This window comes from Portunus trituberculatus, chromosome 20 (genome assembly GCF_017591435.1).
Source record: "Portunus trituberculatus isolate SZX2019 chromosome 20, ASM1759143v1, whole genome shotgun sequence".
NCBI classification, from domain to species: Eukaryota; Metazoa; Arthropoda; class Malacostraca; order Decapoda; family Portunidae; genus Portunus; species Portunus trituberculatus.
Window position 1 is genome coordinate 895,672 of NC_059274.1, and position 16,829 is coordinate 912,500.

General features: G+C 41.4%; 1 protein-coding gene across 1 annotated transcript in view; it reads right to left on the bottom strand.

The window, feature by feature from the left end:
• The window catches only part of LOC123506583, a 239,823-nt gene that overhangs the window by 22,179 nt on the left and 200,815 nt on the right, over nt 1-16,829 (bottom strand). Inside the window, exon 3 of the mRNA XM_045258799.1 lies at nt 237-474. Within this exon, the coding sequence (XP_045114734.1) occupies nt 237-474 (238 nt within the window). The remainder of the gene's footprint in view (nt 1-236; nt 475-16,829) is intronic.

Consider the following 16,829-nt stretch of genomic DNA (forward strand, 5'->3'; position numbering starts at 1 on the left):
ACACCTTCATTACCATGACGAGTTTCCATACTCATTCTGGTTACTATCTGGTGGTTCTATACAGCTTCAGATACTTATATGGGGATTAAAATAATGAAGACTGTGGCCATTAATCATCTGACTTTCATTGACCCTTCCTAATGTCTATAAAATTATTAATCGTACACAAATCTTAATGTGTCCCAGTACTGAAAGCGTTAAATTTGCTGTTCTGTGTCCAAAACTCATAAGATTACCTGTAGATGCGCTGGTTCTCTATGATCTGCATGTGGCCGTGTGGACAGCCCTGGTCAGTGTGCGAATTGAGTTTGCCGAGCGTGAACTTGTGGAAGGCAAGCTGGATGAGGTCTCCATGTGGACCCCCGGCAGCCACCAGCGTCAGGTTGCACACCGGCGCTCGCTTGGTCTGCAGCGGCCACAGCACCTGCAGCTCGTACGTTTTGCCCACTGTGCCATAGTACAGGCGGTTGCACTCTGAGGGAAGAGAAAACGTGATTGTAGTGTTATGTGGAGGTGTTGTGGTGTGAACCTGTGATTTTTTTCTTCTATCTAATTAGTGAACTTGGTAAAGGCAACTAATATGCCGTTGTTATTATTAAAGGCGTTTGCATTCTGACGGAGGAGAAAACGTTATTGTAGTGTCATGTACAAGTGTCGTGGTGTGAGCCTGTGATTTTTTTTCTTCTATTCAATAAATGTCTTGGGTAAAGGCAACTAATATACCGTTCTTCTTATTAGAGGTGGTTGCATTCTGAGGGAGAAAGCGTGACTGTAATGTTTTGTAATAGAAGCTTCGTGGTGTGAGCCTGATTTTTTTTTTCTTTCATGTAATAGGTGTACTGGGAAGAGGCAACAAATATATTCTTGTTACTAAAAAAAAACTTGATGGATAATAATGATAATATTGATAGTAACATTGAATATAGTGTGAGGTTAAGTTAATCTGATCAGAAATTAAACTACGCGCTTTACTAAATATTAAGCACCTTTTCCTGTGAATATAACCTTTCAAATATATCAACTCATGGAAGCTTATCGTACTGAGCTGAAGAGAAACTGTGGCAAACAAAGCATTATCTCTTTCACTGCGATATTCTCTTAATTTCTATTCAGTTTATCCCTTCAATGCTTTACACAATAATTCACAGGATAAAAATCACGGTAAATCTATTATTAAGCACTTCCGAGGAAGGACGAAAATTTAAAGAGTAAAAAGTGTATTGTATGTATTCCAATGGTGGTGAGGTGACCTTCATAGAGAACTAACAGGTGATAGTCTGTACCTTATATGGTGTATTTGTTGTATTTCCTTCGGCCAGCTAGTAAATGGTGGTTGCATTCTTATCAACAAAAGTTACTGGTTGTAAGGGAAGTTTGCACCTTGTTTTTGTTTTAAAGGGAGATAAGTTAATTCAGAGAGAGAGAGAGAGAGAGAGAGAGAGAGAGAGAGACGGCCATATTCAGAAACGCCTGGGTCTCTCACCATGGAAATTTCTCAAGGCCACAGAGACAACTAGTCAGGTTTTCAAGACAGTTCCTCTTTACGATAAACTGGAAATCTTACCAATATATCACCACAAACCCAAAAAAAACACTCTTAGAAACACGAGTATCTTCAACTGGAGCCTTTGGAAAGTAGTGATGGTGAGAGAGCAAAGCGTTTTAGAATTCGAGGCAGAGTCAGAGTAGAGCCAAAGAAAAAGCGGAAGGGGATACAAGGCCACTTTGACTTGTACAGGAGTTGTATTATATTTGTGGAGGAGACTTCCCTCACCCGACCTGTTGACCAAGCAAACAGGCGGAGGGTGCTGGTAGTGCTAGTAGTGCTAGTAGTGCTGGGAGTGCTGGGAGTGCTAGGAGTGCTGGGATTGCTGGGAGTAGTGGTGGGTGTATTGGGAGAAGTGTTGGTAGTGTAGGAGTGTTGGGTGTGTTGGGTGTGCCGAACAAGGGCTTTGGGAGGGAGGCTCAGATTTAATTATGAGATAGAGGAGCCACAGACGAGCTTCTCCTTTATTTACTGCATGCGGCGCCCCTCTCAGGTCCGCGAAAGGAGGGTGGATATTGAGAGGGCGTAGAGCGGCCCCAAGGCAGCCGCTGCTCGCTGGGGTGTGGGAGGCCTGCAGGCGAGTCGCGGGAGGGAAGGCAGTGTGGGGGGATGGGAGTGTTGTGCAGTAAAGTTCTTCTCTCTATATTCGATATATATTGTTGACTTGGCTCGTTTTTTTACTTTATAGAAATTCATGTGTTTTTAAGTGTTTTCTTTGGTATAAATACGTATTTGAGTTGATATTGTTCCTTATTGTATTGATTGGAACACAGCAATGCACAGGGAAAGAACGAGAAACGTCCATTTTTAGAAAGCAATCATACATTTCTTCTGTTTTAGTGTTTCCTTTTTGTTTAAATGAGTACTTTTAAGAATCATGAAAAACTTTTATGTATTATACTAGATATCATTATTTTTATAGGGACATTCTATTTTCTTACATCACTCAAACATCTCTTAACCATCATCCATTTAGTTCTGGGTAACCAAAGCCGAGGAGAGACGGAGAGGGTAATACAGGTAGGTAAGTACAAGGCAAGTAGGAGCAAGACACCTGAGTAGCCACACTTCAGGCGCTTAGGACACGCGCGTCTCTCATTCGGACGGCAACATTAATTCCGTGATGAGCGAGCGCCGGCCCGGCCCTGATGCACGCGGCTCGCTGTGCTCTAATCTGAGGATCCACGTGTAGGATTAGTTGAGTCTTAAAACACGAAGACTGCGAGCCTTCTTGGGATGATGAGCAGTGGATGCGGAGGACGAGGTTGAGATAAAGTAATGCTGATATAGAGAGAAGGGAATTTGAAACACTGCTCCCTCGTTTCCTGGAGACACAGTTGTAGGCATACTGGAGACAGGTGAAGGGAAGGTAGAGACTGGATAGTGTCAGGTGAAGATAAGTAAAACTGTAGGTGAAAGTGAAGGGAAGTTAGCGATTAGATAGTGTCAGGTGAAAATAATTAAGACCGTAGGTGAAGATAGGTAACAACAAAGGTAAGCGACAAGGTTGAAACAAGGTAATGTATTCAGAAATCTTGAGGGCAGGTAATCTAAGGATGGAATGAAGTGAACACAGGTGAGATCGAATAGTGACAGGTGAAGATTAGTAACAACACAGGTAAGAGAAGATAAACTAACAGTAATGTATTCACTAATCTTGAGGACAGGTGATCTAAGGTTGGGACGAAGCGAACACAGGTAAGATCAGATAGTGACAGGAGAAGATTAGCAAGGATATAGGTGACAGAAGGCCTTGACGAACGGTAAAGGAATACAGTTCAACGTTATCGGGTAGAAATTGAGTACTACCTCAAAAAAAAAACAATAAAAGCAACACAAACGATAAAAAAAAAAAATAGAATTTAGAGTTTTCAAGACAAAAATAGCATAAACAGAATCAAGTTAGACAATAAGAGGAAATAAAAGAAGGAAATTAGGAGAATAGACACTAGAAAACCAAGCCACGATAATAAAATAAGACAAGACATACAATAAGATAGCCAATAAGAGCCAAGACAGAGTGACACATAAGACAGTTCACGTGGTTAGGGTGACACAGGTTGACGTAAGGGTGAGGACACTGAGCTAATGGCGCACTAGTGGTCTATTTAGTGCCCTTAGTGCTTGCAGGGTGAGCAGGGTGAGTAGCGGGCGACTCTCTACGTTACTCACTTTACGACCCCTTCGGCACAGCGTAATGGTGTTGCTTATAATGAAGAGAGAGAGAGAGAGAGAGAGAGAGAGAGAGAGAGAGAGAGAGAGAGAGAGAGAGAGAGAGAGAGAGAGAGAGAGAGAGAGAGAGTAGTAGTAGTAGTAGTAGTAGTAGTAGTAGTAGTAGTAGTAGTAGTAGTAGTAGTAGTAGTAGTAGTAGTAGTAGTAGTAGTAGTAGTAGTAGTAGTAGTAGTAGTAGTAGTAGTAATAGTAGTAGTAGTAGTAGTAGTAGTAGTAGTAGTAGTAGTAGTAGTAGTAGTAGTAGTAGTAGTAGTAGTGTCAAGGCAAAGCATCTATTTTCTCTTTAATTTCCTTGTAAGTAACATATGGAGAGAGAGAGAGAGAGAGAGAGAGAGAGAGAGAGAGAGAGAGAGAGAGAGAGAGAGAGAGAGAGTGTGTGTGTGTGTGTGTGGGAGCCAAACACCTGAAAAGATCAACTGATGCTAAAGAATTCCCCGTAGCCTTCCTCCCTCGTCCCTTGTGATAGAATTCTAACTCCCAACAGTCGGGGTGAGGCGTGTGCTGATGCAGGAGGGCCAGAGAGAGAGAGAGAGAGAGAGAGAGAGAGAGAGAGAGAGAGAGGAGGGAGGGAAAGAGATGACCCTGAACGAAGCGAGCTGTGAGGGGGAGATTAGAACAGCTCGGCCACATCCATCTTTTTCTTCGGGTGTCTTTGAAAATCGGAGGTGTGGATGCCCAACACGTCCTCTAGTGAATAGCAGAGCGGGTTACGATCTCCCTCCCGTCAGCTTTATCGGTATATCTGCCAGTTAAAGGGGATTTGTACATGATGCATCGACGGGATTACTTTAGCAAGGGGCTTTCCTGTAGATTTGACGCAGTTTCCCCCATCAGCCAGGGGATGAATAGCACGTTTTCTACCAGATGCGCCGGAACACTCACGTCGCACGGTTGCCTAAGGTAGTGGCGTCAGGTTCTTGAAGGATTTTAAGACAGAAAATGAGAGACAGGTATTCTGAAACACCTTTTTTATGAGGTCTGTTTTCAAAGGTCATATTGAGTTAATTAGTCGGTTTTCGTACGTTTTTTTTTTTTTTACTCTCTCTCTCTCTCTCTCTCTCTCTCTCTCTCTCTCTCTCTCTCTCTCTCTCTCTCTCTCTCTCTCTCTCTCTCTCTCTCTCTCTCTCTCTCTCTCTCTCTCTCTCTCTCTCTCTCTCTCTCTCTCTCTCTCTCTCTCTCTCTCTCTCTCTCTCTCTCTCTCTCTCTCTCTCTCTCTCTCTCTCTTTGTGACAGTATTATTTCGTGGAATTGTGTGTGAATATGAGACAACTGAGCTTAAACCCTTCTCATATTCATTCTGCTCACTATGGGGTGACTTTATACAGCTTCAGAATCTCATGTGGGGATTAAAACAGTGAAGACTCTAGCCATTAATCCTCTGACCTCCATTGACCCTTCCTAATGTAAGTAAAATCGTCAAAATCATACCTAAAAAACAACGTTAAAATTGCGTCTCAGAACTGAAGGGTCAAACACGTACTCCAAAATACAGATGAACATTCAAACGGATTTCTTTCTAAACAACACATATCAAGACAAAAACATGAAGAAGAGAGACACAAACTACGAAAAGAAAAAAAGTTTATTCATAGCGAGATAAATCAAGGTTGTTCCAAAGCTAAAGTGGCGAGAAGGAAGCAGTGTTTCTTAGATACAAACTGACGGTAATTTGCGAGCTGAGGTGCCGGCGAAACTGGAAGGAATAGCGAGTCCCCTTGCCCTCTTGCCGCTTATTTATGAGGAAGAAATATAAAGTAACTGCTTGAGAAATGGTGGTGAATACTAATGGAAGTGTAGAGGATAAAAGGATACACGTTTAGTGAAATGAGCTTCTGTGTGTGTGTGTGTGTGTGTGTGTGTGTGTGTGTGTGTGTGTGTTTGGTCAGCACTAGAGGGCCTGCAGTGGATGTGTGTGTGTGTGTGTGTGTGTGTGTGTGTGTGTGTGTGTGTGTGTGTGTGTGTGTGTGTGTGTGTGTGTGTGTGTGTGTGTGTGTGTGTGTTTAGTCAGCACTAGAAGGCCTGCAGTGGATGGGCTTCGCAGTCAAACAATCGTGTAGACTCATGAGTGTCTATCAATATTTCCCAGGCCAGGCAAACACGAATCATCAAGTGCGGAACCCAATTAGACGTCAGCTGGTGCAAACAAATTAACAGCAAAATTTACCCCTGCAGATCATTACCAGCTTTGCGTGTATCGTATCACTGTTACTGTTTTGTTACTGTTCTGTTGTTTACTTTATTGATATTTTATTAGTTTTTTATGACGTTTTTACTGTTTTATTACCTTTCATTATTGTTTATTACTTGTGTTATTTTTCATTACTATTTATTTTACAACTATTAATTTGTTTTACTGCATTTTATCTTTTTATTATTTAATTTTGTATTGTTACTGTTTTATTAGAATGTTATTTTCATGTGTGCTTTATTGTCACTATGAATTTAGATAATTAATACTTATATTTTATCTACCATGTTATTGTCACTTTGTCTACTCTTACCTATTGTGTTAGTCTCAATTACACGCTCTTTAAGTAATAATTGTATCCATTTTCTATTTTTCTATTTTTTTTTTCATTTTTATTTTCTCGTCCTTTTTAAATTGCTCTACCATCACATTATTTTGCTTTTATCAATTAACATTCATATTTTCATCCTTTTATTGCTGATTTTCATCTTCAAAATGACTTTATTATTTCTTTTCATTCAGTCAATTATCACTATTTTTTTTACAATAAATTTTCATAAACATTTTACATAAACATTTAACCATTACTCATTTATCACTTATTTGCACATTGCCATCAGTAACATTAGTCTATTGCCGTGTGTGTGTGTGTGTGTGTGTGTGTGTGTGTGTGTGTGTGTGTGTGTGTGTGTGTGTGTCGGTACCACCTACACGTGTCAGAGCAACTAAAAATGGCCACTCAAAAAAAAAAAAAAAAAAAAAAGACAAAGGGCAAAAAAAAAAAAAAAAGAGGCTGTCGTAGTAAGTTAGAATTTCCTTTTTCTATTTTTTCTTCCATTTTGTTGCAGTATATTTTCTCTATGTATCGTATTTTTTCCTTTTTTTTCCTTTTTTTTCATTTTTTCTCTTATTTTTTCACCTTTTTTCCCATTTTTTAAGGGGAGTGGTCTCAGTAGTCAATGAAAAAACGTGTTGCCACTCACTCTTTTACTCCATTGCTTATTCCACCTGCAGGAGGGACGGCAGGCGGTGTTGCAGGGGCGACACGGCAAAGGGAGTAGCCGTACATGTGTTACAGGCTTCATAAAAAAAAAAAACTTTAAACAATAATAGCAAAAATAAGGACTAAAAAAGTGAAGAAAATAAAAGAGCACAAGTTTCTGCAAGCTTGACATAAATGAAGTAAGAAAAGGTGAAAAATTATAAAAAATCTTTCCTTTAGAAGTGACACAAAGAAAGAAGACAGAAGGAAACACAAGAAAAAGGAGTAAGAGAACGTTGAATATAAAAGATTAAAAGATAAAGCATTTTCCTACAAGCTTCATAGAAAGGAGGTAAGGAAGGGTTAAAAAAGACACGCTCCTCTTTAATTGGCAAAAAAAAGTAAAAACGTACTAAAAAAAAAAGGAAAAGAAGAAAGGCAGGACAAAAAAATGAAACATGGAAAGGGTTCAAAGAAAAACGCAGTGCACACTCTTATAAACGTGACAAAAACGAGCTTGGATGAAAGAAAGAAGAAAGCAATATATATTCCTCTTAATTTGAGAACTAGTTAAGAAATGGTGAGAAGAGAAGAAAGCCGCTATGAATTTCTCTATATGAACAAACTAAAAATAAAAAAAAATGACGGAGAGGTGAAAAAAACTAAACGTACATTTATGTGTCTATTTCTATTCAGAGTGGCGCGTCATCTGCAGCAGTGACGAGTGGAGGGCAAACAAGCAGTGGCAAGTGTATGTACGGTATCACTCGTATTTATTCATCTATTTATTTATCTATATATCTGTATTAAAGGATTTCCAGTTTATCTATTTAATCAACAATCTATTTCATATACGTCTATCTTTTCTTTATTCATGTCATTTATCTAAGTATCTATTAACCCCTTCAGTACCATGACGCGTGTTCATATTTATTTTGCTTACTATTTAGTGATTTTATACAGCTCCATAAACTTACGTGGTGAATAAAATTGTTAATACTGTTGCCATTAATCCTCTGACCTCCATAATTCCTTCCTCTGTCAATTAAATCTTCCAATTATACTCACAACTTAGGTAAAAAATGTATTCTAGTGCTGAAAAAGTTAATCTAATCATTTGAAGGCTAAATAATTCTCTCTTACGCTGTTTCATATCATATAAGCTTCCCAGTCACCAACCCGCCGATTTCACAAAGGAAGGGGAAGCAGTTATTACTACACACACTCCTCATATATCTTACCACATTAAAAAGACACGTTGTAACATATCACTGCTGCAGGAAGGTTGCCTCTACGTAAAGGACTGACACATATTGGTTCAGGTTCTTGTGCATGCAGAGTTTGACGAAGGGAAATCGATGTTCTTTTCGTTTGTCTGTGTTTAAGTGTTTGGTTCCCTCTTGGTCCCCTTTTGGTCCCCTCTGCCGCTTCTTCCCGCCCCTGACAGCTTGACTTCAATATTTAAGGCTTCTCTGATCGCTCTGGTCCCGTGTCTTGTCTTTGCTTCATCTATTGTCATTTTTTTTTTTTTTTATCTACGTTTAAAAGTTCTTCTGGTGTTTTTTTCTGTGTTTTCTGCTTTCTGTTTTTTGTGGTGGGTTGTTATTGTGAAGCCTGTTAATTGTTGTTAGTCTTTTTTGTTATTATTTTTCCAAGTATCGTTTCTATTTTATGATTATTGTACTTCAGTCAAATCTTAGAACGAGTTTTTTTTTCTCTCTTCGCCTCTTTTTATTCATAGGTTTTCTTTAGCTATGCATGTGTTTTCTCTATTATCACTTCTTCCATCAGTTTCAGTCAGCTTATATTCCTTACTATTTCCCTCTTTTACCTTCTCATTTGTGGCTATTATATAAAACTTACCCATCCATTCCTTCTATAACAGTTTTCCCTTTCCTCACATCATTCTTTACATGAATTTTCTCCTCCTCTACCTCCTCATCTATCTAGTCATCCCCTTTACTACAGTTTTTCCTTTTACAACACCTTTCCACACATTATTCTATCAATTTTTCCTCTTCCACCTTCTCTCCACCGCGTCTGATCAGCCTTGTCACTCTCGCCCTAAAAGTTGGATACTGTTCAATATTTTTACTGCAGATCATTTGTCTTCGTTATAACAGCAACAACACCAGCCAGGGAGAGGGAAGGTAGGAGGAGGGACCGAGGGAGCACACAAAAAAAGAGTTGAAGGTTAAACAATATATTTTTCATCTGCCTCAAGCACTTAATGTATACATCGCGCAGTTATTCAGTGCAGGTAAAATATTTATCGTTGCTATTGATAATTCATGGCAGTAAAAATGGCCCGTTGCATATTTTAGTTAGCCTTGTAATGACCGTCGTATTGCTAACTGGAGGATACTTGTTTTATATTTCGTGTTTATGTTTTCCTATTTTTTTTCTCTCCTTTTTTTTTTGTGTTATTTCAATTCATGCATTTATTTATCACCTTTTTTCAGTTGTTTATGTTTTATGTTAATGCATTTGCGAGTCTGTCGTTTGAAGTACGTGGTATTCATTTAAGTTATCGCTATTAACCCCTTTCAGTACCATGGCGCGTTTCCATATTCATTCTGCTTACTATTTGGTGATTTTATACAGCTTCAGAAACTTACGTAGGCGTTGAAATAGCAAAGAGTTTAGACATTAATTAATCTTGTGACCTCCATAGATACTTCCTAATGAAAAAAAATGTCTAATCATACCCAAAACTCAAGGTAAAAATGCATCCTAGTACTGAAGGAGTTAATTTTCTTCGCAGGACACTAGAGAGAGAGAGAGAGAGAGAGAGAGGAGGGGCGGAGGAAAGGATGAAAAGAGTACATAGCCACAGATCAAGTAGGTGCTATTATTGTATTGACGGGGGAATTACTCGCCTGGTCCAAGGACACGTGGGGGGGGGGCGGACACCACTTGAAAGTTTTGAAAGCCTCGTTTTACAAAGTTTGTCAAGTTATTCCCGAAGTGCGGCCAAGAGGTGTGTGTGTGTGTGTGTGTGTGTGGGGGGGGGGGAAGAGAGGGGGAATCTGGTGAGAGGTGTGTGTGGGGATGGAGGGGGAAAGAGAGCTAGGGGATCTACTGAGAGGGTTTTTTTTCTTCTCTCTCTCTCTCTCTCTCTCTCTCTCTCTCTCTCTCTCTCTCTCTCTCTCTCTCTCTCTCTCTCTCTCTCTCTCTCTCTCTCTCTATCTATCTATCTATCTATCTATCTATCTATCTATCTATCTATCTATCTATCTATCTATCTATCTATTTATCTATTTACCTATCTATCTATCTTATTAATGAGTTCAGAAGTTTAAATCACAACAGCTAGAACCCCCTTAATTAGTCTCTCTCTCTCTCTCTCTCTCTTGGCAGGGGTGAGTTAGGTGCCTCCTGTACATGCTGGAGGAAGCCCCGCCGCCAAGTTCATGCGTCCTCGCCTCTGACAATTAGTATTCTAGTTGTTGATGAAGTTAATTGAAAGTTTGTTATTCATTAAACTAGTTGCCGCCAGCTGGAGTGGAGTGCAAAACGCCATTTAATTCAACTCCTGCTAATCCGTTGCGTGACACTGTTTTAGTCTTGGGCTCAAGTTTATTTATTATTTTACAGGAGAGGAGAAGAAGAAGGGCATTTAATTTAACTCCTAAGCCATTCCGTGACACTGTTTTAATCTTGGCTCGAAGTTTATTTATTATTTTGAACTGTGAGAGAGAGAGAGAGAGAGAGAGAGAGAGAGAGAGAGAGAGAGAGAGAGAGAGAGAGAGAGAGAGAAGCATTTAATTTAACTCCTAATCCGTTTCGTGACATCGTTTTAATCTTGCTCTGAAGTTTATTATTTTGAACACTGGGAGAGGGAGAGGAACTGAGAGAAGGGAGGAGGAAGGGGTGGTAGGGAGGGAGGCCGACAAGAGGGAGGGCAAGGGGACGCTATCTGCATGAATGAAATGTCGAATTTTTGCGCCGCCTAACAGACAGTGAGTAATGTGAGTTACTAAGTGCATCAATATAAATGGAAAATTGGGAACGCAGCTGCCAGTGTAGTTTATCTTGTTCAGTGTCACTTAATGTCGATTATTTTCGCTCCCCATCCAAACATCTCTTGCCCTCAGCCCGCCACATCCCTCCACCTCTCCTCCTCTCCCTCCTCTCCCTCCCACCTGCATCCTGCCAAAACTCCCATTACCTTTAGCCCTCCTTTATTATCCTGCCCTTCCTTTCATATACTGCAGCTTACCTCAGCACCCTTAAATCCTTCAGCACTGTGCCGCGTTTTCAGATTCATCCTGGTTCATTTTGGCGGTTTTATATGGCTTCAGAAATGTGTGTGGCTTTCGAAATAGTAAAGACTCTGGCCATTAATCTTTTGACCTCCATAGACCCTTTGTAATGGAAATAAAATCGTCTAATCACACCCAGAAATCATGTTAAAAATGCGTCTCAGTATTGAAGGGGCTAAGAAGAAAACCTCTGCTTCTGGCCGTGTTCTCCTTGCGTTCATTTGTTCCCTTCCTCGATTACTCCTCCATACTCTAGTTTAATCTTTCTTCTTTTACCTTGACGGTCTGCCTGAGCTTTAACCTGCATCCTGTTATTCCCAGCAGTCTTTACCTTCAAATAAAGACTGAATATCATAGCTGTAAGGTATTCAAACTCCGTAATCTTCCTGTTGTGCCTTCGATCCTCCTCTTGTTTTAAGTCTCTGTATTTTACCTCCAGTCTTTCACTTCTGCAAAGTTTCCACAGTCATATTCAGCAACGATACTATAGTTATGCTGTATTGAATCCTGTAATGTTAGTGTTGAATCCTCTATCCGCTTGTTTAATCCTCTCTCTCTCTTTCACCTTTCACCGCCAAACCTTGCATTTCTATTTTCACTTCATATTCAAAGGCAACACTCTGATTACTCTCCCTGTTGAAGCTTCTGTCTGTGTTTTTATCCCATTTCACTTTCGTTCCCTGTTCTCCTCCATCTATTCTGTACTTGATATGCTTTCCACTTCTCTTTCTCTCTATCCCGTTCTCCATCCCCCATCGCCTTCCACCGCCATCCTCAGCTTTCCATCGCCTTCCACCGCCTTCCACTGCCTTCCACCGCCTTCCACTGCCTTCCGCCGCCTTCCACTTCTTCCCTCCACGCCATGCTCGCCATTTGTTTCAATCCTACTCCCATCACTTCACCCCGGCGCTCCATTATTCCCCGCGCTCCTCCGACGACCCCGGCGGGAAATGCACTTTTTAATATATAACAAAGTAAACCTTTTCCCCAGGCGAGTACCTCCCTGCTTCCAGGCCGCCTTCTCTCTCTCTCTCTCTCTCTCTCTCTCTCTCTCTCTCTCTCTCTCTCTCTCTCTCTCTCTCTCTCTCTCTCTCTCTCTCTCTCTCTCTCTCTCTCTCTCTCTCTGGTGCTCTTTTCCTCAACGGTTTTGTTTCATCTTTCCACTCCACTCTCCTCCTCCTCATCACCTTCCTTCTTCGTCTCCTCCTCCTTTCTTCATTCCACCTCATCCCCCTTCACCTCACCTCCTTGCAAGTCGTATCGTTTTTCAAAGATCCATACCTGGCAGTCCTGAGAACACACCTGCTATTTTTACCCCCGTGTCTCGCCAGCATACAGAACTTAATGGACCCTCGTAGTGAAAGATTTTTTAGTACGTACATTACGGAACTAATTTCACGTGTAGTCCATTAATGGCCATTTGCTTCCCGCCCCTCTGCTTCCTCTCCCTCTCTCTCTCTCTCTCTCTCCCCTCTTTCTCTCTCCCCTCTAACAGGAAGGAAAGTGTTGGTGAATGAGGTTGTTGTTAGTTTATATTGGCGGTGAGAGAGTATGATATTTAGCGTGTGTATGGAATAAACATCACGGAAATGACACGGCCTAAAGCTGACGTGAGGGAGTGGGTAGGTGGACGGAGTGGGAGGAATGGAGTGGAGTGGAGAGGTACGGACGGAAAACTTTTGAGTACACGTGATACTAAACAAGCTGGAAATGTTATCGCGGATTTGCACTTTTTTTTTTTTTTTACTTTGTTATTGTTGTTGTAAATCCAGATGTTTCACTAAGCGTCGTGCTAAAACCCTGATGTTGACGGGATGTGTTGCTGTATTTGGTTTGTCGTACATAAATATATAAATGGAGAAAGGAAGACTGGCTGTGAAATGTACACTAGAGATTATACTGTAATCTCTCTCTCTCTCTCTCTCTCTCTCTTACGTACAAGGTCACCAACTAATATAGAACGTGAATTCAAGGCTCAAATGTCCCGTCTTGTCTTAATTAACAGGTAATTTTTCGTAACATCTAGAGATTCTTTATAGATAGATTTGAATATACTTTTCTCTTTCCTACATACAGTTCTACCTTCAATTTCACCTTCCATATCTTCTCTTACTGATTTTTCTCTCTTCTCGTCTTCCTTCTCTCTCTATTCTCTTTTTCGTTGGTGTATGGGTGTCCTATTTACTTCAAATGTGTTGCTTCCTTCTTCTATTCCTTCTCTTCCTCTTACTATTCCTCCTTCTCTTCCTCCTCTTTCTCATCCTTTTCGTCTTCATCCGCATCCTCGTCCATCTTTGTCTGTTCCTCCTCTTCGAATTCCTGCGTCCTCTTCCTTGTTTGTTATCGTCCTTCTTGCCCTCCTCCTCCTCCTCCTCCTTCTCCTCCTCCTCCTGCTCCTCCTCCTGGTCCCTGAGGTAAGGTACACAAGCCTTCATCGTCAAGTTATTATGCAAAAGTGGGGGGCAATATCGTGTTTTCTTTCCATCAATTCGTGTGTTGAGAGGCAACGATAAATATTAATCAGCCTCTTGGGTCCTAAAATTTTGGCTGTTGGGAGGAGGGAGGTTGTAAAGCGTCGGGCCAGTGCTGGTATTAGTGCTGGAACGAGCCTGCCTGTGTGTGTGTGTGTGTGTGTGTGTGTGTGTGTGTGTGTGTGTGTGGTGGGGTACTTGTTTTCTTAGTGTCATAGGTAGTGGAGGTGGTAGTAGTAGTAGTAGTAGTAGTAGTAGTAGTAGTAGTAGTAGTAGTAGTAGTAGTAGTAGTAGTAGTAGTAGTAGTAGTAGTAGTAGTAAAGTAGCAGAAGTAGTACTAGTAGTAACTGTAGCCTTCCCGTGTGTGTGTGTGTGTGTGTGTGTGTGTGTGTGTGTGTGTGTGTGTGTGTGTGTGTGACAAAATGTGTGTCAGAGAAAACAGACAAAATCCAGAGAGAGAGAGAGAGAGAGAGAGAGAGAGAGAGAGAGAGAGAGAGAGAACATCTTGATTATGGAGAGGTTTTAGGTTGATTCCCCTTATGACCAACAAAACATGTGAAGAATTAATCTCTCTCAATCAGCTGATGCAAAAAGCTCCGAAAGTGTCGTCGAGAGAGAGAGAGAGAGAGAGAGAGAGAGAGAGAGAGAGAGAGAGAGAGAGGGTGAGGGAGAGGGAGAAAGAGAGAGCAGCATCGTTCCCCTGTATCCATTCCTTCTCCCCTTCCTTTTTCATCCAAGTCACCCATTTCATGTAACCTTGCCCCTTCTCTCTCTCTCTCTCTCTCTCTCTCTCTCTCTCTCTCTCTGTCTGTGTGTGTGTGTGTGTGTGTGTGTGTGTGTGTGTGTGTGTGTGTGTGTGTGTGTGTGTGTGTGTACGTTCGTGATTACTGTCGTTCTCGGAATCTTTTCTCTTACTTTATGGAAGTTTTGAGCGCAAAGAGAGAGAGAGAGAGAGAGAGAGAGAGAGAGAGAGAGAGAGAGAGAGAGAGAGAGAGAGAGAGAGAGAGAGAGAGAGAGATTTCCTTAAAAATTCACAATATTTCTTTGATGGACGTTAAATATCTTTTTTTTTTCCTCGTATCTTTTTTTTTTTTTGTGGAGGGGGAAAAAATGGAGGCGGTGATGGTGGATGGCGGGAAGTGTTGGCGCATGAAACAGTTTTCCCTTGAGGCAATGTAGGTTAATATTGCTCCCTTCCAATCTCCCACTTAATCACCACTCGATTACCTGTATGTGCCTTTAGGACCTGTCGCAGATTGGTCCATAATCCTCCTCCTGTGTTGCCCTCGTCCCCGCTTCCTTTCATTCTTTATCCGGTATCCTCCTTCTGCATTCTTTTTGTCATTGTTTGTTGTCTGTTCTGTGTCGCCCTCTATTCGTTTTGTCTCACTTTATTGTCCCGTTCTCCAATCTTCCTGTCTCCTTTCCACCATTTGTTTTTCTCTCGGGTTTATTAATCCTGGCACCTTTCCTTCCCCCTCTTTCCCTCCATTCATTCCTTCCCGCTCTATTCCTCTTCCATTCTTTTTCCCTACCTCCTATCTCTCTCCATTCATTCTCTCACTTTGCTTGCCTTTCTTTCCTTGCCTCTTCCATATCACTCCCATCCTCCCCTCCTTCCTTCCTTCCCTTCCATCATTGTCAACCTTTCCTTTCATTGCTTCCCATCACCTTTCACCCTCACCACCGCACTGCAGTTCATAAATTCCCTGGGTTACTAAATATAAGAGTGTCTCCAGGTACCTTTCCAGTAGGTGTCTTCCTATTGCTACCTGCGATTTCCTTACTGTGTGCGTCTGTGTGTGTGTGTGTGTGTGTGTGTGTGTGTGTGTGTGTGTGTGTGTGTGTGTGTGTGTGTGTGTGTGTGTGTGTGTGTGTGTTTCGCCTCCCCGGTGTTACAATCAAGGGAACATCCACGACAGACACAAAATGCCCTACGGAAAAAATACTAGATTAAGTTTTTTTTTTTCGTATTTTACAGCTTTCCCCCTTCAGCCTCTCACCCTTAGCCCTCCCCAGCAGCAGGAGAAACGGAACAACTTCGGGTGAGCGGATGCGGGATCAAAATCTATTTCCGCGACTCAGCCACGGCGGGTCGAATCTCAAAGGAAAGACGGGGGAGTTAAGGGAAAGGGAATGTTTGTGTTTTTGTGTGCTACGGGTCTTTCTGAGGTGTTAGTGTTGGATTATTGTTGCTGTTGTTGTTGTTGTCTTGCTTTCCTTTACCATGTCCAGTTCCTCCAGACATCACTGACAGCAAACAACCCAATATTCTGAAACGTTTTATCTCACCACAACTGTTTTCATGAGCCGCTGAGACGATTAACCGTGTACTCAGAGTGTTTTAGCATTAATAATGGAGAAATCTGTTAATTTGCTTCCAAAACTTTAGAAACACCTTTGAAAATCCTTGTATTTCTAAATAAATTCATTAATCTGCCATTAGAACCATATAAACAGCCTTGACAACCATTTTAACTTCATGTAAATGCATTGATCTGCTACTAGAACCCCCCCCAAAAAAAACACTCTTGAATCCCTTGTAAATTCAAACAGATGCATTAATCTGTGACAAGAATCATAAAAACGCATTTGAAAACTCTTGTAACATCAAATAAATGCATTAATCTGCCACTGCAATCATAGAAATACCATTAAAAACCCTTGCAGCTTCAAAAAAATGCACCAGAACCATAACCATAAGAACATCCTTGAAAACCGTTCTAACATTAACTACTAAAAGCCTTTTGAATGTAGCATAGATGTGGCGTACAACCTCTTCAGTATACAGACCTCAATCAGACCTAGACAGTGCAAGCTACCTCGATGTGAACGCCTCATGGTTTACTGCCCGCCACGCAGTAAGGGCCAGCTGAGGTACAGACCCATGGCACTGACGCTGATGACTGCAATACTGCCAGTGGAGCGAGCACTGTACACTAGCGCGATTATTTATCTCCAGGGAAGGGTGTCACGCGCGGGTTTAGAGCGTGTATAGGGAGGAGGGAGGCGCAGGAGTGGGTCGTGGGTGTGAGGGCGTCAGGGAATGCTCGCTCGAGGACAAAAGATCAGAGTGAAGGTGTCATTACTATTTTTAGGCTTCACAGCAACGATCTTTTACTAGTGGACATGCGTGCGCTGTTAA